Genomic DNA, 23,916 nt, shown 5'->3' on the forward strand with positions numbered 1-23,916 from the left:
CGTCTGCACGACTCTGCGCTTGATCTGGTTGATGAGCGTTTACAACCGTGCGCTCAACAACCACCAAAACGCTGACCGCCAGGCTGTGAACTCTGCGCGCAGCCTAAAAAAACGCCGTGGGAACCGCCTTACTTCCTACGAGGCATGTTAGAACGCACCTAAACGTGCACGCCCCAATCCTCTCACCAGCCTTTTCATTGATTTTACTTGAATAGAACGGGGAGGAGATCTCACTAATCATCGCCCGCTCACTCCTGGAAGCAGCGGATGCACAAGGGTGGCCCGTTGCAACTGAAATCGTTGAAAAAAGACGCCATTCTTTACTACGATTAGGAAATTGGGTGGAAGTATGCTGGGCTCCGCAATATTTTAGCGAACACTACGCTTTGCCGTGGATTCCGCACCACGACAAAATCAGTATACGCTGCCCCTAAGCATACAAACTGAATTACAACCGGCGTAACATCTCGCGTCCTTCGTCCTCGATTCCATGGCGCCCCCATTCGACCTACAGTAGACGTATACGCTACGAGACCTACGCCACGCCGCAGCGAGCACGGCATTGTGGCACTAAAATGTCCACACCTCTACCGTCTTCGGCATTGGGTGGACCACACCAATCGCATATTACGAACATCGGGAGAACATGATTAAAGGTGGCATATCACGGAAAGGAATCATGAGAACTGTTTGAGTCTCTCCGCGATTAGATAGTGTTGGAAGTGTAGTTCACGAGTGCGAATATGGGTCTGCCAATGAGCGGTAGGGAAAGCGTAGGCAGGCGCCTGATTAGAGAAAATTGGGCTTGATTGTGCCTATGCCTAGAAACTAAATCTCATACCTTGTTTCTATTCATACCATGTCTAAATCCCATACCTTGCGGTGATCCCACCCCCTCAATTTCGTAGTACATTGCCTTCAAGCACTACCGGACTAGACACCGAATGCGGTCTAAAACCGAACTTTAACTCATGCGTAGAATGACAAAGCACAAACAATGACACGCACTATTCGCGGCAGCGGCACCGTACAGGCACGTACAGTGCCGCTGCCGCGAATAGTGCGTAAGTCTCTTATACTACTCAATACTAACCAGATTTTCCAAGATATATCACGTCAGCACTTGTTTGGGAGGAACTAAAGACTCCTCTTTCGGCTTTTTTCCTAACGTACCTCGAATGTGACCGAGAGATGCGGTCGGAATTATAATTGGGTCAAAACGACATGAGGCACGTACAGTTGCGAAAGCTACTCGCTACCGCCACGGACCTCTGCAGTTCGCCATGGTCGCACCTCGATTCCAACCGCTGCGCTCCACCGCACCGTTTCGAGCGCAGCCTCTTGCGCAACCGTCCATGCCTCATGTCGTTTTGACCCAACTATAAATGACGTGAGTTATGATACAACGTTGCACGAGCGCAGGACGCGATTGGTGCGAACGAGTTTGCGTCGCGGTCGTGCAGGCAAGCAAAACTCGAAGAAATGAAGCGAGAACCACCGAAAAACAGGATATGAGAGGAACTTCCACGTCATTGTTACAAATCCATGGAAACCAATGCCACTAATGACGCGTATATTCAGAGCAGCTATTTGTTCATTTATTGCGCCAATAACAGTTCTTGAAGTAACATACGCCCCTATTTTGACATTGTTTTGCAACACTTCACTACAGTCCGATGAAATGTCACCAGAAAGTTGCTTCATTTGCCGTGTTAGAGACGTTAAAACTGGGTTGGACACATTCCGAGAATATTTAATTTATAAATTGCATCAAATTCACATTCCATCAGCGTGACAAATAAAACGAACACCTTTGGAGTGTGTTTCATTGTCTGAAGAAGACTTCCATGGGCTTACTTACCCATTTCACTCCATCGACTGCTTCCGGAATCTGGAAGCTTCTTTCGACGAGTAAGCCTTTGTTAAGCACGCACAGTGGTACCCTCTCAGAAAATCCTAATAATTTCCTGAAATGTTTTTCCTCATTTCCCATCCGACAACCTCGCATCAATATTCGTAGATTCAGGAAACCGAATCAGGTGGGTTTTCACTGCTTTTCATTTCCTTTGTTTTCCTTCTCCCCCCCCCCCCCCAAAAAAAAAAAAAGGATTTTAAAGATTATTGTGTTTTGGACAGAAATCTTTTTTTAGGGCTAAAATTATGAGCGCGAATGGTAACTAAAGGAATCCTAACAAATATCTATCCCCAGAAACACATCAGCAGACGTAAGCAACTGCATACCGTCTTGTTACCTTCGTTTTTGCTGCTCAGCTGCTGTGGTCCTTCCGCTAAGATGCTGCGAGGTTTGCGCCCATTGACTTCTTTTTATAGTCACTTGGCGTACTATTCACTTTCTTCTGCTGCAAATCTCCATCTTAACTAATATTTACTCTTTCTGAGGCATCCGTGCTCCAGTTACAGTTGTGCTGCTCAACACGGTGAGCTCGCGGTTGATTGCAGACGTCCCTAATCTGTAGTCACCTTCTACGAATGTTTTGTTGATAAACGAAGATATCTTGTTTATCTGGCGCTTCACAAATTAGAAATATGCACCTTTTCCTCCTTTACAGAATTCTAACAGTTTCTGGAAGAAATGGAAATTTTTCAACGTTTTCAAAGAGTGGGAGGGGAGATTTCCAAGTCGTACGTAGCTGTAGAAATTTTCCTCATCCCACCCTTGAAATAGAAAAAGTTGAGCGAATTAATTTGTGCACTATGCACCCTTGAGTCGAATTAATGGTTTTAATCATGAAATCATGGACTTATAAGACTTCTGATCTTGAAGTAAATTCACTATTAAAAAAATGCATCGAATTAAATCATATACTCCAGGAAAATCTTGTCTCTCTTTCTGCTTTTCCACTTTTGAAGAATTTCTTCAAAAAAAGATGCTTAATGTAGTTCCTGACACCATAGCGCCTACCAATTATTATTAATTTACTTAAGCTCTTTCCTGATAGTATCGAAAACTCCTCGTTATTCTCATGTTTTCCAGCTGAAGAACACTGTTCTATATCAATTTGTTTTCTGTTCTTATGTTAACGGTGGCTGCAAAAGCGCTATGAATACGAGATTATGTTTGTCGACGTGATTTATTGCCGTCTACAATCAGTAGCTCGAGATTTTCCCCTATACGAGTGCGCGTTTAGGTGAAACGGGAAGAAGGGGCGGCCGAGCAGAGCCGAGCCGGCACATTAGTTATTCGACGCTCAGTTGCACGTCGTCATCGCAGGGCCGCAGACGATTCCTAAAATTGTAGTGTTAATGGAATATCCACGGATTGTTTGTGCGTAGGGCTGGCCCGTATGCTTAGCCGATTTTGTTCCCTCACTGCTTAATCGTTAACGACTTCTTTCAAATGTTTCTTTCTGTATTTAAATCCCAAGAAATATGAAGAATATCACTCTTGACAATATCCCAGGTTTCCTAGTACGCCATCGAGAAAAGAGATAATACTGATAGTACTGATAATACGATAATCATCTATAGTTTTAGATGTATTCCTCTTCTAAAACATGTGAGCATTATTCCTGCATCCTCGTTAGCTTAACAACCCACGTGGAGAAGTTGCAGACTTCTCTCTCGCCACTGCATTTGTTCTTTTGTTGAGTCTTTCCCTCTGAAAAATATTCTTCCCTTCGACGAAAAGCAGGCGAGAGGTCTTACAAATTCGCTATCGCATAAACAACTTTAGCTGGAGCACATTCTTTTCTCAATAACGAGACAGCGTGTCCTGCGCTGAGGTCTCTAGTCGGCTCCCAATCTTCCGAGTGCACTTCTTTTAGATAGGAAAATAGGGGAACGTCTAGGAAAAAAAAATTACCTGGGTTCTGTTTAAAATTTGAATTATACATTTAAAAAACATAAATTCTAGAGGCTTTTGGAAGCCTTTATCTCCAATAAATAACATCGTACTAGGAATTGTCCTGAGTTTCTTAGTAAATTCGTGCAGTTACCAGGTTTCTCTTCATGCTTAAAAAATTCACTATGGATTAACCACACGTTCATACAAACACTGCGAATTCAAGTAATAAGTGAGTTGCCAATAGCACGGTTTAGCCAAATTTTAAGAGACTTTAGTCCTAGTCTTGAAAAAAAAACGTTGCTTATGTTCACGTTGTCTACGTAATCGCATAAAAGCTGACAGCAATTCATACCATTCCCATCTCCTTCCTCTCTGCTAACAATACTTGGACTCATCAAAATTACGGTTAAATTACTATAGCGAACTGCTTTATTGTCTTCCTAGCAACCACGAGGAGTCGATTTTCGAGAACTGATTTTATCAATACACAATACTATAGAATTGAGCGGGTCACTTCTGACGCAAGTGGAAGGTGGAGGAAGGATAAGAAGTAGCGAGTGTTTTTTGGCTTTTACCAAGAAAAAAAAACTGGTGCTTGGTGAAAGAAACTGACGGACGAGGCTCATTTATGTAACCTTTGTTTATTTTAATATCATTATGTTTCTCCTTGTTTCAACTGCTTTTTAAAGGAACGTGAGTTTTTGGAAAATCAACACACTCATATTTTCGATTATGTACTTCCTATTTTCACAAGTAGTTTCAAGATTCAAGTTGAAATAGTATTTTTGAGCACTGTTATTATGATTATTTTTGCCTCTATAGCCTCTCTTTACTTTTGTTTATTATATTGTTCTTGTTCTAATGTTTATTTTATTTATATTTCTATTTCTCTCACGCTTGTTGCCGCTACGTTTTGATATGCGTGGGAGATTCTCACGTCCACGTCTGTACTCGATAGTTGTTTAGGAAAAATTTCTGCGGTTGAGGTATTATCTATTAGTTTTTTGGTCGCTAACGAAAATCTCTCAGGTGCTGGACATTCTTTGGGATACCAGCTGAATCAATACACAAGCTTCCCCCACGTGCAGTTCACGTTACTTATAGTCGACCTAGCAAAATCACTAAGAAGGTGCGCTACCTCTCTCCCGGGGTGTTCCATTGATTAGCCTTATTACCAGGCAGTTCTTAAAGGTGGACTTCCAGGAATTTTTGTTTTCAAGACACGTGAAGGTATTTTTTAAATATTCCCCTTTGTTTGTTCATGTGGTACTAGTTATTTTGGTTAATGATCCATTTAAGTATAAACTTTGCGCTTTTCTTTAGGTTAATAGGTTATTTGAGGCAAGTCGGAAGGAACTTCGCGTGCTTTCTCCTAGAAAAATGTTTAAATGATTTTCGCAAATATATTGTTGTATTTTCAAATTTTTCGGAGCGATTTTTCAGACCGCTGAGGTTTATCAATGTTCCAGGACAATCACATATCTTTCGAACTTTTCTTCAGAGGAAAAGTGTGACCTTACCTTTTAAGAGTGTGCGTGAATGATTAATATTATGGATGACATTAGTATTTCTTTTAACATGTTGTACTTTAAGAAGATCTGTTGCTATATAAAACTTTGACACTTTGGGGTTTCGCAAACGTGCTGAGCACATTTTGTAGGATGTGTAGCAATTTGGACAATGTAAAGCTGCACATTGTGGTGATTTGACACGAGCCATAGTCAGAGACGAAGCGTCACGGTTTTACGAGTTCACATGAGTAGTGCTGGCTGCATAGGCAGGACGTAACATTACATCTTGTCATTGAAATACCATAGCTTCCCACTGAGATAAAAATAAGTAAAAGGCGTCTGGAACTGCGAATAGTTCGTTTAGCGAACTTATTGCACTTCTTACAACATATAAAAAAAGAAATTTATCAGTACATGCATAGAACATGATTTAAGAACTTATATATATATATGCCAGTCTTAACGTCCGGCTAAAGCCGGACTTCAGACTTTCTATGGGGTTCGCTCCCCTCCACTAATCAACGAAAATTAACGGTAGTGGCATTTTCTGTGAAATTGGACTTGTGTATCTCCAACAATTTTTCTTTTTTTTATATTATAATTAAAAGCGAAAGATTTCATAGTCTTCTTTCTCAACGCTTCAGTCCTACATTTGGAGAACATTCGAACTTCAGCTCCAAACACCCATACCAATACATTCTAGACAAAATTTAAAAGTATCACGCGAAATTTGGGTTTTCCTCCTGTTTTCCCCCCACAATTATCAAAGAATGATATTATGGCATAAAATGACTGGAAAGATATCGTCCTACTGATAAAGATAACGTTCCACGTCAGATCACATAAACATCTTGCTACTATTAAAGCAGCCGTTTGCATCCGGGTTTCCACTTTCTAAGAACGACATGCTACCAAGTTGAGGCGAACGAAGGAGGAAATAGGCACGTGGAGGAGTCGTAAAGGTGAAAAGCAAAGCGCCCAGTTGCCACGGATATGAAACGGTTGCGACTATCTATCTTTTGCGTCTTGCACACGAAGTTATCACGCACCATTTCGACGCCGGTGGATCCGTCTTACACCATTTTATAGCTTTCTGGCGCCGGCACAGCAGTCGGTGGACCCGTCACACCCCATATTATAGCTATCTGGTGCCGGAACACCAATCCGACGCCGGTGGACCCGTCGCAACCTCTTCTATGGTTGTCTGGCGCCGTGGCACCAATCCAACGCCGCGGGACCCATCGCACCCGCTTCTATAGGTATCTGGCGCCGGTGGACCCATCGCACCCCTTTTTATAGGTATCTGGCGCCGGCGCGCCAACCCGACGTCGCGGGACCCGTCGCAACCCATTCTATAGGTATCTTGCGCCGGTGGACCCGTCGCACCCCCTTTTTTGAATTTCGTGACTCACACACACACACACACACACACACACACACACACACACACACACACGCACGCACGCACGCACGCACGCACACGGACTAAGCGCGTCATTATATAGCGCATGATATCATGATATATAATAACGAGCTGTGTGTGTGTGTGTGTGTGTGCGTGCGTGTGCGTGTGTGCGTGTGCGTGCGTGTGTGTGTGTGTATGTGTGTGTGTGTGTGTGTGTGTGTGTGTGTGTGTGTGTGTGTGTGTGTGTGTGTGTGAGAGACGAAAATACTCCATGATGGCACCGGTAAGGTGCCTAACCGTCCCCATGCACCTGATAGACGACCTCTCTACCTCTTCACCATTGTCCAAAGCTGTTAAAACGTGTCTGTTGGCTTTGAAAATGTAAGTTAGTTTCTCTCATATGTTAGTGAGGGTAAATAAAATTTTATGTGGATGTATACTTCCAAATTTGCAAAGTATCATGCTGTATAATAACGGGCGTATTCTGTCACGTGTGTGCGTCTGTGCATGTGTGTCTCAGTCAAGAAATCCCAACAAGAGAGGGAGACGCTGGAGCTCTAAAGCGGTAAAATGGGGTGGGACGGGTCCCATGGGGTCGGAATGGTGCGCCGATGCTAGAAAGCTATAAAGCGGTGAAAGACGGGTTCCACTGCGTCGGATTGATGCGCGGAAGTCCTAGCGCAGTAGAATGGGTTTCTATATTTCCTTCACATGTCTATTTCCCAGCATATCTCCCCATGCTGTTAACATCCTTTCTTCAAAAAGGGGGAAGCGCACGTGTGAACGGCTGCTTAAATACAATACATAGCGGCTAACAGTTTACGCGATCTGACGTAGAACGTTATTTTTATCACTACGATAGTGATATGACATTTCATGTTAGCACATCATTCTTTAATAGTTGAGAACGGAAGAAACTCATACTTTGAATAATGTTTCCAAACTGTGGAGATGTGAGAGAAACATGGATGTAAAATCAAGTTTGATTTTTGTTCAAATGTGGAAGTGAGCGTTTAGGGGAACCCATAAAATCTTTCATCTATGCTTAAATTTTCGGGCAAAAAAATTGAAGAAAGCGTTGATAGAAAAAAAAACAATTCTATTTTTACAAAAAATGTCGCTACTGTTATTTCATATTGATCGATGAAGGCGAGCGACGCGAACAGCAAAAAAAGTCTGAAGTCCGACTTTAGCCGGACGTTCAGGCTTTTTTTGCATATATATATATATATATATATATATATATATATATATATATATATATAAAGGTGATAAATGGTTCCATTTTTTTAGGTTACCATGGATAATTTTCACATTTCTATCGCAACCATTGATCATCGAGAGGAAATTCGTGAATTTCTTATGAAACATTTTCTTGTAGAAGAAACCATGAATGTAGTAAGTTAACTGTTATTTCGTAACCTTGAAAATTTTAAAAACGGAAGAAAGGAATTCGACTACTTTCTTTATATCCTATTTCTATTTGTCATTGTTATTGAGTTGTTGATTTTTTTCCATTTTGCTTTACTTTATTGAAAAATTTTTGACGGGAACACAAACATTCAAACATTTGAAAGATGAAAATTACAATTAAGTCATTATTTATTCTTTTTTTGAAGACAATTATGGTTCTTTATTATAGTTCTTATAGGTATCTTTATTAATCATAATTTAAAGGCATCACCTCACGAATCTGAGGTGCAGATTTCAGGTGGAGTATTCGTATACGGGATGGGAGACTACGGAGAGGAGGTTGATTCCGTCCATTTCCTCCTAATTGCCGTAAAAAACGGCCCGGAAGATACAGCTTCATTCGTTTTGGCGCACTATTTTGTACAAGTGGTTCGATTGGAGCGCGTCAGTCTTGTGCGGCGCCGCATCTTCCGGACCGTTTTTTACGGCAATTAGCAAGGAATGGACGGAATCACCTCCCTCTCCGTAGTCTCCCATCCCGTATACGAATACTCCACCTGAAATCTGCACCACCTCAGATTCGTGGGGTGATGCTTTTAATTTAATTATTCGCGAATTTCTTGTGAAACATTTTCTTAGTTTAATTAAAGATTAATAATTTAGTTACAATTATCTTTATTTAATAGAGGCCTGTCAATGTTTTGCCTTAGGCAACTAGCATAACAGAAGAAGAATTTGGTCCATTTGCCGATGCTACGCTCGATTCTTCATTGTTGACACCATTTTCAGTGATTTGTCGCGGTGGTAAGTGAACAGAAATCTAAAGGAAGCTTCTTTCTTTTTTTCTCTCGGTTTAGTCGAACTATCTATTTCAGTAGATTTTTCTCAGTCGTCTGGTCATTAACGTGCATTTGTAGAAAATGGTAAGATTGCTGGAGTCGCGCTGAGTACGGTATGTCACCGTGATGATCCTGAATTCTCAAATCCACTTGGATCACCACAAAGGCCCGAAATAGCTGCCATCGGTACCGTAGTTCTTTAAGTGTTGCTACATTCTTCTACTTTGTATTAACACTTCAGCAACGGTTCGTTTGCTGCACGATAGCCGCGCGACATGGAAATTTGACGTGTTTGTTACGTTGCGCCGGTTTACATTTAGATTTAAGAGACAAATCCGGGCATTTTATGCAACTGCTGGATTGTCTAACGATAAGTGATCTGAGCGGCTCTGTGAAGGCTGCCGACACGACCTCTATCCGGTGTCTGGTTTCGGCGTGCATATGAGGCAGCTCCTGATACCACCCACTGTTCCTCTATCTTTGTTTCTGTTGGGCAGTGGAATTCGATCCAGCAAAAGTTTTTTTTTAAAATACAATTTTTGTTTTCTCTTATCTACCCAGCGTCACTGTGTTGCACGTTAGTCCATCAAAAGTTCTTACAGTTTAGAGAATCGCCTTTAATTTACATCAAGAACATTTTCTTCCTAAAATTGGAGAGAACAAATTACTTACTCGCTTAGATTTCTTCTAAAAAACGCATGTTTAGCCGCCATTTGTGAAGACATACATGGATCCCTATGGCGACTACTTGACCCAGACATAAAATCGGTTCTCGAGCTGTAAGTCGCTCCATTTTATCATCAGACCTATCTGTCGTATAGTCGAACAGTTTAGAGATATTCTGAGTGTAGCTCTTCAGCACCAGCGACGTGGTATTGCTGGTAAGATGCTGGAAAAGCGTAAATCGCTCGAATTGCTTAAGGTTGGGTCATCGTTTAAAAACAAGTAATAATATTATAGTGAATTAGTGAATAAACCTCGTTCTCCCGCTTTTCTTCTTTAAGTTCACAGGAATCTTCTCGCGTACGTCTATGTAGTGCATGATACCGCTATTGTTTTCGAGTTCTCCTCATTTCTTTTTAGGAATTCAAAATTCAAGGGTTTGTCTGCCAAGCTTCATCATATGCAAATCAAATGTTGTTGAGGAAACGAGGATATCAAGTATGCAGTTAACTTCGCACATTTGCATGACAGTTACTGACTCAGTTAAATTTGTTGCAGGAACTCAAGGACATCCCATTCGCTCGATTTGCCGATCAAAATGGGACGCAGCTGATCAAACCACATGATCAAACTCGATCTGTAAAACTTTTCTGGAAACCATATAATCCATGATGAAGAGGCAGAGAATGCTATGATAAACGCCTAGAAATTTCTCCTAATGGTCGGTATCTTCATGAGTCGAGTCTTCTTGAGTCGGAAAAAATCACGAGAAAAATATTTATTGCTGCTACTTCAATACTATTTCAAGATTTCCAGCGAGCTTCACTACTTTCCAATCGGGTACGAGCAGCAAACGTTAGCAGGACCACACACGAAACCGCGTGGGCATTGCAAGTTAACGCAAGGCCCTAAAAATTGGTAGTTGTTGTTATGGTACAAATTGACACACAACACTTATCGGCGCCTTCTTCCAGTGCTAAAGGTTGTAGAACTAAAATATGAATGTAAACACAAAATCAAAAAAGTTGTAAATAACATTGAAACAAAATGGAAATAAAGATACCGATACATGTTCTCTGCACCACAGATACTGTCTTAATTACTGGTGGCGGAGGCGGTGCATAGTAGACAACGCTCGAGGTCTTGACAACTTTTGTAGTCTGAAGTACTCTTTTTCAACTAGAGTTATTACACCTATCGCCGAAAAATCAAACTCGCGTCGAAAAAATTACGAACCGTGCAGCATCCGCTGACGCATGCAAGGCTTACATCAAATGATCGGCAGTAATATGAAGTGGTACATGAAAGTGTGCAGGCGCCGCAGTTAATGCACGGACCACAGGCTGTAAAGATGATTTTTCAATAGAAATCCAGTCTAATGTTGATGGAGGCAACCGCGACGCGTCCGCTGCAGCTCACACATCTCTGCGTAATGCACGCACGCGCACTCCCTCCCTTCCTCGATCAACGCCATGCGCCCTTTCAATCGAACGCGCGTATCGCGACCAGCTAAATATACGTGGAGCCGACTATAAACTCCAAACCTTCAGAACCTTTCAAACCTAACAATTCTCCAAAATTAACGGATTAAACAGCTGTGCACTTACGAAAATGAGAAGTGAATTGGAACGGATATGTCCCGCAGAGGTAGAGGCCGGCGACAGATCTGCGTCCACGCGATAGTTCTTGATCCGGCTGTGTGGAAGCAGATGCGATAATTATTACATACAGTACAGTTATTGAAATTGGCAGCATTGCGGCAGCAAGTTAAACGAGACCTTTTCTGTAATGTACTAAAAATTTGCATGAAATCATACTGTCTCGTCAAACATTCAACCGCACTTATCAGTATACTGCTTTCCTTTATGCGAAGTGAACAGGAATTGATCTCGAAATGTTGGAATTTGGAAGTTTCGTGCAAGTACACAGGTTCGGGAAGTTAGTCGGAAACAGCTCAAAGGTATTAATTATGCTCAAGTAAATGAGGAAACGAAAGACTTTTAGAAACTGCTTTAGAAAAGTAAAACCTATTATTAGATGTGCATATAAATTATGACATTTTAAGAACATTGAGGATGTTGAGAGTATGTAGAAAAACAGCTATGCTTCTGTGCACAGATATTTTCGAATATTACTGCTCTACTGCAGTCAAAATCTGTCGAAAAAATCATATCAGAGCTTATTTTTGTCCCGGTGCTGAGTTGCCCGAGAACTCCTTGATCGTGTGCTTCTAGAGTGTTCAAATGCTGGATTATTCAATTTTTAGAATTCGTGACCTTCTCGAGTTTTCGAATACTCGAACCCGTAGTTGTCAGCATGTTGATAGGTGGGAAAACAAGACAACTGAAATAAAAGAAAAGATTATGCCTTTATTAGTTAATGGGATTCTGTGGGATGAATGAAGACTGGGAATAGAGTTCGATCTCTTGGCACATGTTTATATAGGCACTAGGATTGGGGTGGGTGCACACAGTAGAACAGTATTGCTCGCTTCTTTTCCGCCTTTTTTTCTGCACTTGAGCTTCTGAGGGATGAAGCGTGAGTACCCGTCACGTTACTTGTTATTGCACCCATCAACTGGCATGAACTTTGATGTTGTCGTTGAAGATTATTTCTATGGAAAAAATCTGTATGCTAATGCTTAATATTTCTTTTTTATGTATTTACATTAGTTAGATGACTGGAGATCATTGAAAATATGTAAAGGAAAAGTTCACCCAGAGAGCAAGTCATGAGATAATTATTTGGGAAATTTGCGCGCACTACTGTACAGTAGAGGAGGTTGTAATGTTTGCCGGTGATAAGCACACATACACACTGAGATCCACTCTTTTACTGGTACTGTGCGAGTGACGGAGTAAGTACAAATGAAAGAGAGCATGGATGGAGATGCCACAGCTGCTCCGAACTACTTTTTTGTGTTGGATAATTCCTGGAAACGAGTGACGAAGGCACAGTTAACAATAGGCACAAGCAGTCACATAAGATTGGGAATCCTAGGATAACAGATACAGGCGGATTAATTCTAATTCTTTTAGTTTGTATACCAATAAGAAGCTTATGGGCCACTCATCGAACATCACAAATTCCTCTTTCTTCAGTTTTTTTTTTCTTGAAGCCCATTCCTTCCTTTCTTCGGCTCCGTTGAACCGATATTGCTGTTTCTTGTTGAGGGAATAAGGGTAAATTTCCCAAATTCCTGGATACAGCTGAGAGTTGAAAAAGAATTTGTGAGTTGTCACGTTGACGATAGGACGAGGCAAACAATCAAATCGTCATTCTCTTCTGCCTGTGTTCACGGTAAATTTTCATGAGAGTTTGTACCAGCCTGCTACATGACACTTAACAAGTATCCGCGAATGTACGTACTTGATAATGAAATTAATGAATGGCTCTTTCTTTTCAGTTTTTTTCAAGTTTCTTTTCTCTCTTTGCGAATCCATGTTAGTTTATCAGCTCCAATTTTCACGAGTTTTATGGTCCCGCTTGGATATTACTAGGTAATATTAGCAGCACCACAATGTTCCAGTTAAATGAAAATTCAGTATAAGAATGAATGTGTTTCCTTCTCAATATCGTTCGTAACTGTATAGTTTTCCTGTTTTGATCAAGAAGAAGGTCGCCTTCTGTGTGCTTTATATTTCTTCTAGCTTTGTTCCAGCGCAAGACCACAGTGACAACTATGTTAAATTTTATTATTAATTCGCTTGATGCAAAACCAAAAAAAAAAGACGTCAAGGGAATGGTTTCTATTCTTTTGAAGTGCATATTCTCGTTGTAATATAATCATATAAATACAGAACTCGTAGAAAACAGCGTCTCGGAATGCTCGATGTTCTATTGGAGCGCGCCACCCTTTTGCACGCGCTGCAACTTCCGGGCCGTTTTTACGGCAATTAGAAAAAAATGAGCGTTATACCACCCACTTCTGCAATCTACGACCCCGTACAGTCTTTAGCTATCGGAAATCCATACCTCCCCAGATTCGTGGGGTGATGCCTTTAAGGCTAACATTCTGGCTGCCAAATTCAAGCCGCATTCGTAGCATTAGATTCAGAGCGAATGGAATAAAATTAATAAAACAGTAAAGAGTCTCCACTTCCACAAATTATTTTCTCAGCAAATACTTTCCTTAGATTACAAAGACCCATGATCCATCCAACATTGAGTCTGCCGTTCAGTTAACACCATGAGTCTGTTACATATAACGACTGGAATGATCCATAGATGAGTTAATTTCTACAATATGATTTTTCTTCAATAACTGCATGCAAGTGCACATGCATGTGTATATGTGTACATGTTGTACATGTGTGTGTGTGTGATGTGGCCGATTTTTTACTTGTCAAAGCAGCCCTCCTCGCACGAAAATTCACGGATAAAATTCGCGGATAAAAATTCGTATTATCTTTATAAAGAATCTGCTTAAATCATGCTAAATAAATCAAATGGTACATTACATATACATGATATATTAGGGTGTTCGGAAAGTATCTGCCGAAGATTTCGCAGTAGCGCAGATTTTTTGAAATGTTGTGGAAGTTCCCGTTTTAAATATATTATATAATGACACTACCGCCTGTATACAAGTAACATATCTGGCTCCCTTTTCCTCGCCTATTTCATCCTATAGTGGCCGAACATTCCTCCCATATTCGACACGTACTCCTTTACGAGTTCGAATCTGGCCACCCCGCTGCTGAAGCCCATCGAAACTTATATACGCCAAATATTCGGCGCTGAAGCTCCTTCTGAGCGGTCTGTGTGCGCCTGGTTCCAGCGCTTCAAAGCCGGAAACAAGAAACTCGAAGATGAGCCTCGCTCTGGTCGACCGACTGCAATATTGTTCGAAGAACCGAAGAATCCGGCGGAGCAGCATCCATATGAAGGTGTGCGGTATTTTGCTGCCAGTCTTTGCTGTTCGCTGTCCACCGTGAGCAATGGACTGCCATCTCTCGGAATGGTGAAAAAGCTCGGTCAGTGGCCCCCACTTGCATTGAGCGACGGCAACCGCCAGAGACGCCGGGACATCTGCACTCAGCTGCTCTCCAGAAGCCGCGGATTCGACTGGCTGGACGCCATTATCACTGGAGATAAAAATCGGTCCTCTACGTCAACCACAAACCCACAAACGTGCGTGATGCGCTGGCGATCAAATGCCGGATCCTTTCGTGAAAGGTGAAATCCATGAGAAGAAGGTAATGTTGAGCGTCTGGTGGGGAGTTCATGGAATCTACCGTTTCGAACTGCTGCCGGACAGCACGACAGTTACTGACGAGGTCAACAACAACGTTCGTCTGCTGCACGATAATGCGCGCCCTCACATCGCGAAGAAGGCTTTCCAGAAATTTCTGGAGATCGGATGGGAAGTTCTACCGCACCCACCGTACAGCCTGGACCTGGCCCCGAGTGACTACCACCTCTTCCGATCGCTTCAGCATCACCCTGAAGAGAAGCGCTACGATGATCGTGACCACCTCGAAAATGACCGGGCTTTCTTCGCCTCCAAGTCGCCGCAGTTCTGTGCCAAAGGAATCTGTGATCTTGTGAGACGTTGGCAGAAGGTTGTCGATGTTGATGGAGATTATTTCGTCAAATAATGAAATGTTGTTAAAAAGTTGTGTTGTTTTGAAATTTTGCCGTATTTTGGCAGACACTTTCCGAACATCCTAATACATGAGAAATGTTATGATGTATAAAGGTAAAAATATATAAATGAATGGAATGCGGTATAAATGTGAATAAAGGAATCGAGTTAAAACTCACTACTGCTTGAGTGATGCGTTTTCAAAGACTCGTTCTCATCAGCTGACCACCGGCCGCGCATCTGTGATCATTAGGCTATTGCAGTCAGTAAAGAGTACTCGCTGCCTTTTCTTTGCAAATAGTAGCTATTCTTCCTTTTATCATCTACCTATCCATAACCCAATTTCTAAGGTGACAGTCGTTCATTCTGGTTGGTTTCAGTTCACCCAAATACGTTCATTTAGGGTATCAACATAAAGTTCTGGATGTTTCTTGGTTAAATCTTGATGAATGAATTCTGCATTTTTTCCGTTTACTGGAATCTCCTGAAACTCAAAAAAAACTTTGCAATGCTATCTTAAGAGATGAAACATGAATATTTTAGCATCACGTATATGTGTTATCGGATGATCCGGACATACCGATGGCGACGACTTCGTCCTCCGCGTTCAGTTCTTCGAGCTCTTTCTTGTAGCAGAACTAGAAGGTCCAGGTGAACTACAGACGTAAAGCGTCGATAGTTGTACATCTGGCGCTCATCTAGTAGCATTCTTAGCTCTCTCAAGTCTCCCGGTCCAAATTCAAACAAAAGGTTAGATACCTTCCCTGCTGTGGATGTTGCCTCTGACTGCTGAAATGCGACCTGTGTATCACCTGTATCACCTGCGCGCCCCTTGTTCATCGATTTGCTCGAGCGGGCACTAATACTTCCATTTTTTCAATCGCGTGCAGGTGTTGCTCAGTGGCATCTCTTCTCGCGAGGAACTCGAAGAACGTCGTACTTTTCTTTGAAGAACTTCGTAAAGAGGTCTGACCATCGGGTCGGCAATCTTCCTGTAGTGCGCTCAATATCGCGGGGAACCCAGTCGCTCACGGCTCTGCTCCAACGGTTGTCGTTGAAGTGCATCACGTGTCCGGCCCACCTTATTTGACTTTCCTTGGCAAACGCGGCAGCGTCTCTGAATCTTCGATCAGTGACTTAGGAGAAAAATTCGAATCCCGTCCCTCACTTGCGTGAAACGGGATACTCCTAGCATCACCCTTTCAACTCCGCGTTCTATGACGCTGATCGCATTTTCACCCTGCTTGCAAAACGCCCATGTTTCTGAAGCGTAATTTAAGGCAGGAAGAGCGGTGGTGTTGAAAAGGTGAGCATGTAGCCGGATGTTCTTGGTCCTCTTCACTACATCATCGATGCTCTTGAATGCTCCCCAAGCCGCACGATTTCCTTCTGCTCCCAGCTCGGAGGTCATCATGTTGATTTCCCGAAATAGATATACATAGTTGGAGCATTCGGATATGTTCGTTTCCGTTGAGCGTGAATAGGGCATCAGAAACCCATTCGTTATTCATAAACATCGTCGTGTCTAGGTTCAGCCAAAGACCGATCCTTTTAAACGTTTCATCAAATTCGGCCAGCACCCGTTCCGCTTAATTGATGCTTGTTTTTATAAGAACTCTCCGTAGTACCATCCTTTTGTAGTGGTTCTGATCACCGTCTCCATCGTGCGAAAATACGGCTTAGCCACGCGATAGAAAAGAACATCTGCTATCGGCAACGAAGGAGAAAAGAAGTCGTATAGACGATTGTGTACTCGAGGACTCCTTATCCAAGATGACTAACACATCGAGGAGGACCCAAACGTGGACTATGAGATACTGCTCAGAAGACTACGAGCCTGGGCTGAGCGTGCCTCGAAGCTGCGCACGACAAACTTGGATCGAATTTCGAAGACCACCAAGGAATTGTTGGAAAGAAGAAGGGCTTTGAGGCTTGATTCGAATGCATCGCACATTGAGCGGTTAGTAGTAAACACTAGCTGCAGAAAAGCGTTGCAAGAGGATCTTTTGAAATACAGGCAGAAGAAGATTCTGGAAGCAGCACAAAGAAGAACGAGTCTAAAGAAGTGCCGCAAGGATCTCCGCGAATATAATATTCCGCTAGCAGCCTTGCTGAGGGAAGACGGGACTCGCACGTCTTCTCGTCATGAGATGGAAATCATTACGGAGAGGTTCTACTCGAACCTTTTCCGTTCATCAACTCCTGTGTCAAGCCCGATCATCCCCACTGATAAAGCTCCACCACGGATACTCCCTTCGGAAGTACGAGTCGCTATCAAGAGCATGGAACCTGGCACAGCCTTCGAACCTGATTTTATATAAGCAGACTTTCTTCGGGCTGGTGAAAGGATCCCAGACCAGTAGAAGAGCTCGCGAGCAGTTCTTATCCATAAGAAAGGTGACGGGGAGGACCTTCGGAACTACAGTCCGATATGCTTTCTGAGCGTGCTATACAAAGTGTTCACCAAGATCGTGCTATCAAAGTGTTCAAGAGTGTTCACCACGAATGCACTGTCAGCGCTGGTCGATAAAGGTGTGGTCACGTCGTATGTGAGGACATTAGCCAATTGCTACGATCGATGCACGACTAAGATACAGCTTTTCCACTGCCCTCTCACCATACCCATTGGAAAGGGGATACGACAAGGCGATACTATATCGCCGAAGCTGTTCACGGCTGCATTGCAATGAATAATGAAATCATGAAGAAAGGGACATACGTGTTGATGGAAGATCCTCTCGAACCTTCGCTTCGCGGAAGACATCGTTCTCTTTTCGAGCAGTACCAGTGAAGCAGAAACGATGCTCAACGAATTGAACGGAGCAGGGAAGAGAATAGGACCGCGAATAAACAGAAAGAAGACACAGTTCATGAAGAACACCTACTGCGAGGACGGAGGAGAACAACTTGAAGGCTCCCAAATCGTGGAAACTTCGTCATGCGTATAACTCGGACGTTCTATGAACATGGAAAACGATTTGAAGGAAGAACTGAATAGAAAAATGAGAGCAGCATGGGCAGCATTCGCAGCCGTCAGGGAATCTACGGACCAACTGACTGACCAAGATCTTCGTGCCCATCTGTTCGACTCGACAGTTCTTCCAGCGCTCTGTTGCGCAGCGGAGACGTAGACAGACACCGCTACCACGCCTAGTAAGCTACTTACTACCCACAGAGCCCTTGAGAGATCTGAAGTTTAACCGGCGCACACAACACCTAGCCGGTCTTCGCAGCTCCGACTTAAGAGGAACGTCCCGTCCTCGCGACCCAGTGGAATATGTATCGAACATAAACATAGATGGGCCAGTCACATCATGAGAAGAATCGACGATAGATGGACTAAAAGAACGCTAGAGTGGATCCCAAGAGATGTTAGACGCCCTCGAAGGAGACCGCCAACGAGATGGGGTGACGTGTTCGCTACACGGATGGACCAGCTGCGAGCTCAGCTGGATACGACTCAAGGACCTCGTCAACGTCACTCACGAAACTTGAGAACATCCTGGATGACAATGGCGAGGGAACGAAACGAGTGGAAGAGATGTTGGGGCCCGCACGTCCAGCGAAGACGGGCCATCTATGTATCTAAGCAAGTAAATTTTATAAGAACGATGTCATCAGCGAAACGAAGACGGTGTAAATGCCGGCCGTCAACCTTCACTCCCATGTCATCCCATTCCTATCCTCTCACCGCGTTCTTGAGAGTAGCACTGAATATTTTGCGTGAAATTGCGTTACCCTGACGAACCCCTCTCTACACGTTAATTATGACATCATTGTAGAATAAGGAAATTTTAGTCGTGAAGTCGCCATACAACTCACGAAGTATATGTATGGAGTATGGGCACTTCGGTCGTCCACGGCCTCCATGACCGCTCCGGTCTCGACTGTATCAAAGGTTTTCTTTAAATCGATGAAAGTGAGACACAGTGGCATCTTGTACTCTCGCGATTCTTCTATGACCTTGTGTATGTGGTCAATCGTACTGGAACCTTTTCGGAACCCCGCTTGCCCGTCTTGCTGGTCTTCCACTGTTTAGGAACCTTGCATTCAGACAGGTAACGTGTAAAGAGCCTCGCCAGGGTACTTGATGAGTACTGGCGGAAGGTTCTTCAGTTGTTCTGGTCTTATTCTGTTGGGACTGGGTGAAGTACGATTCTTAACCAACATGATGGCATGTCGGACTTCGGAAGGGAGGACTTTTGGAATGACATGTCCATCTTCCCTCAGATGGTAAGGAGGCAAGTAGACGTGGCTGTCGAAGAAGTCTGAGTAGAAGTTGTGAATGACGTTTTTCATCCCCCTTCTTGATGCTGTAATTGTTCCATCTGGAATCGAGAGCAGTCATTGTTGATTTACGATTGGCGAAGTTCCTACGGGCATAACGAATGCTCTGTCTCACCTTTGCAGCTTCAGCCAGCACTTCTGCTCTTCTCTCTTTGAGATCTTCCTTTAAGGCTTCTCTGCAAAACCTAGCGAGCTCAGACATGAGTTCTTGGTTGCTTGCAGCTCGAGCAGCTCCACCCTAACGTATCAACTCCAGAATTTCCAGATACATACGTCTCTTGGTGGTTTTGAAACTCTTCGCATTCCTCCTACAAGTCGTGCATATTCGTCGTCGATGTTATCCATGACGGTATCTTGAAAAAAGCCGACTAGCGAAATGAAGAGTTCCCAGTCGATGATAGATCTGGAAGTTCGCTAAGTAAACTTCGCGGCCCTTTTTCCTCTCCGTGTGAAAGAAAATCTTCCTCAAAGAAGGCAATGGTCCGATCCCGTATAAAACTTTGGTATAACAGCGACATCCGTCAGGCAAGACCTTTTTACTGACGATGATGTGGTCTATTTCATTACGGTACTCTCCACCGGGTGACTCCCACGTCCAGCGTAGAGAGTAGGGCTTCTGGAATTGCGAGTTCTCATGGATGGTCTTAGTCGTCATGATGAACTCGGAAAGCCTCTCTCCCTTCTCATTCGATTGAAGGCCGTGGGTGCCGATGTGAAGTTCTCCATGCGTTCTTCTGAGACCAATTTTGGTGCTGAAATCACCAATTATGACCTTGTACAAGGTATAGTCTTCTCTGTAGAGCTTCTCCAGGTCATTATAGAAAGATTCGACTTCTTCTTCTTCGTAGGTTGATGTTGGAGTGTAAACGACGAAGATTGTCAAAGCTGGTATTGGACCACATCTTCTCATCTGTAAACGTCCGATTCGGGTTGTAAGTTGTTCGAAGGAGTCGATGATTACTGCCATATTCATGTTGACGAAGACACCAACTCCACCAACTCCTCTACTGTCGCATGATCCTGAGAACAGTTCTTCTTCATTGTTATACACGACGTTGGGGGGGGGGCGTCGGCTCGGTCAGTCCGATGACGTCGTACTTAAACTCCCTGGCTTGCATCATCAGATTCAATGGCCGCGTCCGATGCAAGCGCTCGGGCGTTTTAAGTATAAATCGTCATCCTAGTCCTTTTCTGTCTCGGTAGCCTACATGACTCCTGCAACCCCATTTTTCCTGACTAATTTGTTTTCCTAGCGTTACCATACCAGGCTTTCCTCCGGAATAAAGAAACTCTTTTCTATTATTGTGTTTTGCATGAAAATTTGAAACTTATGGGCAGGTTGCAAGTCTTTCCCATAAGCTTTGAGAGAGCGTTGCGCTCTTCCGGAGTGGATAGATGGAGCTAATTTGTTGGAGGCGACTCCAAACCGCCTCTCTTGCATTTCCCAGTCACTCGATTGCAGGCATTTGGCCGGACCAACGTGTAGGATACGGCAGTATTATAAGCCGATCCTGGCACACCAGAAACAAGGAGTCCATCCTCTAAATCTACCTGCCTCTCAGGGCAGGTATAAGGTCGCTTTTGTCAGCGATTAGCCTCATCCGCCGGGACGTGACACAGAGCCTCGCGACTAACTTGCTGTGTTCCCTCTAATGAGCGAGATCCGTGGCTGAAACGCAACAAACCGATGAAATGGTAACAAACGTATGCAAGAAAATACATCACCTATCTCCATTTATCTGTGTTCGAAACGCAGCTCCGAATAGGATAATGTTTGAATTCACACCAGTTTGCACTTATATTCAACAAAATCTATCGCTTTAAGTTCCTTAATAACATATGGATATTTCTAATTATGGCACTAATATCAAGTTCTCCCATATGTTTCTTTTCACATTTTTTTTTTTACTTTCTTCACTAACAAAGATATTTCAATCAACATTTCTGAGGGCTAAGTAGTCAATGTGCGTCGCCTGAATAAGGTACAGAGGTGATGCTTCTACCGAGAACTTGCGCAACTGTGAATTTTAAAAGTCGACGATCGAGATCGGAACCTAGAGAAAGACCATTCGTTTGAAGACTGATTACATTAAAATTGTGCATAGGTGTCATCTTTCTGTATTCAAAATCTTGTGGACGTCGAGAGCAATTTTAATAGTCCCAGAACGAATCATTTCCAAAATTACCTACAAATGGGTGGCTTGCCAGCGCAGGTGCTCATTGCCTCCCATGTCGCTTCACGCTGTGCGATCAAACAGGAAAAAAATGGCCTAAAGTTTGTGATTTGGAGAAGTTTCAAGAACAGTTTGATCACACTATCCCTCTAGTATAGTCAAAACAGAATACGGATGGCAATATGGAACCATTATTTTTTCGAAATTTGTGAAAATTTCGTTTCAGCCGTACTTTGTGAGAAAATCTATCAACATTTCAAAAAAATGACAAAGAGTATAGAAGCGAGACACTCTGCCTTACAAATAGTTAGATATAAAACTGTAGCATAGTAGTGAATTGAGAAGCAGTGACAAACTTACGTTCTTGTGAAATGTGTTCGTCGCGTAAGTTATCGTGAGTTTGAAATTTCGATAACTTTTCGCACTTTCGAGAAGAAGCAGCAACTGATCTTAATCATATCCATGTCCAACAGGATAGTTGCACACAGTCATAATAAGGTCCTCGAAACCTCAATCCAGCCGATAACTGGATAGCTTTGCTTGAAAGCCAGTTATTCGAACAAAAAATCTTTACAACGAGGATAGTGATAGAAATTAAGCTATTGAAAGTACAATTCTTTAAGTGAATAATAGATAAATATTGTGAGTCTAACCTCATTAGCAAAGTCGTGGTTGTTTTTCACATCTTTAGAATTTCGCGCACTAGACTCGTTCACACAAGTCTCAGCCCAAGGCTGTTAGCAATGATTCGGACTGTCATTAGTATTTCACTGGTGCATTTCATTTGGAAAGATTTTATTTAGCTTAAAATTAGGCATATAGAAGAGAAAACTTGTATTTCCATGAGGAATCATTATCAACCGAGCTCCTTCTTTAGATATTCTGCACTAAATAAGGACTTTAACATGATCATTTGCTTGGAACTGTTTATGATTTCCATAATTACGGATACAGCGTTCGACGTGGTTTCTGTCCGCTACTTCTACTCTAAAAGGTGCACTAGCCCTTATTATATATCAGACTGCGGACACGGACTTCTCTGAGCACCTTGAAGGCAACATACCACGAAATTGACGATTTCGGGATCTCTCGACAAAAGGGATCAGGGAGTATGAGCGCCATCACGCTCGATTCCCTTTAAGTTTCCTAAAAGACGGTATCGGTGATCGAATTTTCGCACGAAGCACCTAGCAAAATGCCGAGATTGTGGGCGCGATCGCGCGCTGCGTTTCCCAGTAAGCGGACAGTCAATGGGATGCAAACGTTTTAGTTGGCTTTAGAGACCTTGCCGCAACGAAACAGCAACTCATGCTGTTCTATCCGTTGGATATTTCTAAGTTATTTGAACACTTTACAAACCAATTTTTTGACTTATTTGAATGAGGTACTACTCCAGTGTTCACCCCGGACTTGATTATCCAAAGGTCAATAGAGCAAGCAGCTTTCAGCATTTCTCTTTGCAAGATACTCGCTAGCTTCGGTTGCAGCTCAGATGAAAAGCAGACGCAGATATAGACGTGGTTCTATTGTAAACTATTGCAAATCCTCAGCTACAAACAATGTGATGGGTTAAATAAGAAAATAAGTTCATACTACATTGGTGTTTTATTCTCTTCCAATTTTTACATTGCTCGGCTAGCGTGTCCACATCGAAAGAGAAAAGACGGAACATCCTTTCCTGCAAAATGTAAATCAAAGAAAAAATTTTTAGTTCCGTGGACTTTTTCGATTATCATAGCAAGAGATTATAGACGTTTGCCTTAAAGAACTATGCAGTATCTAAGTTAAACAAACAACGACATCTGCATGTTTACAACAATATTGTCTCGAAATAAAGAATTGAGTTCTTGAACAATTGTACACAGGTCCGAGAGTGGCTGAGAGAGGCTGAGAGAGTGTTCTGACAAACAAATTAATTCCTGTACTGTTAGAACTATGCCTAAATACCTATTTTACGATCGGAACTGTTCGAATTCTAAAAATACCAGAAGAAAATTTCTCGGAAAAAATTCGGGGAAAATAAGAACGAGAGAAGTTAACAGACACAGATATGTACATACTATCTCTTCCGCGGCACATCAAATATGTTCTGCAATCTTTCTGGCTAGCTCAACACGTAACTAAGAAATATGCTGAGATTAAAAAATGTAGTCATTTACCCGCTAATCTAAAGGTGGTTTAGTGCCAATACCACTCCAAACTGCTTTCACTTAATCTGGCAGAGATGGTCGC

The 23,916-nt window shown here is 42.7% G+C and overlaps 4 protein-coding genes across 7 annotated transcripts; 2 read left to right on the forward strand and 2 right to left on the reverse strand.

The window, feature by feature from the left end:
* Positions 1-1,847: 1,847 nt before the first annotated feature.
* On the forward strand, positions 1,848-10,308 carry RB195_001539 (uncharacterized protein; the record flags this gene model as incomplete). Its single annotated transcript, XM_064198373.1, has 8 exons — positions 1,848-2,039; positions 8,015-8,119; positions 8,845-8,938; positions 9,052-9,159; positions 9,680-9,752; positions 9,808-9,895; positions 10,057-10,134; positions 10,195-10,308. 8 exons carry the CDS (start codon positions 1,848-1,850, stop codon positions 10,306-10,308), a joined length of 852 nt encoding a protein of 283 aa, XP_064054254.1.
* Positions 10,309-10,461: 153 nt separating this feature from the next.
* Positions 10,462-11,391, reverse strand: RB195_001540 (uncharacterized protein; the record flags this gene model as incomplete). The annotated part of the gene is made up of 4 exons (XM_064198374.1): positions 10,462-10,544; positions 10,700-10,796; positions 10,873-10,979; positions 11,244-11,391. 4 exons carry the CDS (start codon positions 11,389-11,391, stop codon positions 10,462-10,464), a joined length of 435 nt encoding a protein of 144 aa, XP_064054255.1.
* A 3,401-nt stretch (positions 11,392-14,792) lies between these two features.
* On the forward strand, positions 14,793-17,544 carry RB195_001541 (uncharacterized protein; the record flags this gene model as incomplete). 3 transcript variants are annotated; one of them, XM_064198376.1, is made up of 3 exons in its annotated part: positions 14,793-15,200; positions 17,014-17,183; positions 17,241-17,544. In XM_064198376.1, the coding sequence occupies 3 exons, from the start codon at positions 14,793-14,795 to the stop codon at positions 17,542-17,544; spliced, it is 882 nt and encodes a 293-aa protein (XP_064054256.1). The 3 variants fall into 3 exon arrangements, with proteins under 3 accessions (XP_064054256.1, XP_064054257.1, XP_064054258.1); XM_064198377.1 differs by lacking the exon at positions 14,793-15,200 and adding an exon at positions 16,546-16,629; XM_064198375.1 differs by lacking the exons at positions 17,014-17,183; positions 17,241-17,544 and having other exon boundaries at positions 14,793-15,236.
* A 1,099-nt stretch (positions 17,545-18,643) lies between these two features.
* Positions 18,644-21,048, reverse strand: RB195_001542 (uncharacterized protein; the record flags this gene model as incomplete). 2 transcript variants are annotated; one of them, XM_064198378.1, is made up of 4 exons in its annotated part: positions 18,644-18,808; positions 19,626-19,748; positions 20,043-20,530; positions 20,991-21,048. In XM_064198378.1, the coding sequence occupies 4 exons, from the start codon at positions 21,046-21,048 to the stop codon at positions 18,644-18,646; spliced, it is 834 nt and encodes a 277-aa protein (XP_064054259.1). The 2 variants fall into 2 exon arrangements, with proteins under 2 accessions (XP_064054259.1, XP_064054260.1); XM_064198379.1 differs by lacking the exons at positions 18,644-18,808; positions 20,991-21,048 and adding exons at positions 19,274-19,551; positions 19,784-19,913 and having other exon boundaries at positions 19,601-19,748; positions 20,083-20,483.
* Positions 21,049-23,916: the final 2,868 nt, after the last annotated feature.

This window comes from Necator americanus, chromosome IV (genome assembly GCF_031761385.1).
Source record: "Necator americanus strain Aroian chromosome IV, whole genome shotgun sequence".
In the NCBI taxonomy this organism is placed as follows: domain Eukaryota; kingdom Metazoa; phylum Nematoda; class Chromadorea; order Rhabditida; family Ancylostomatidae; genus Necator; species Necator americanus.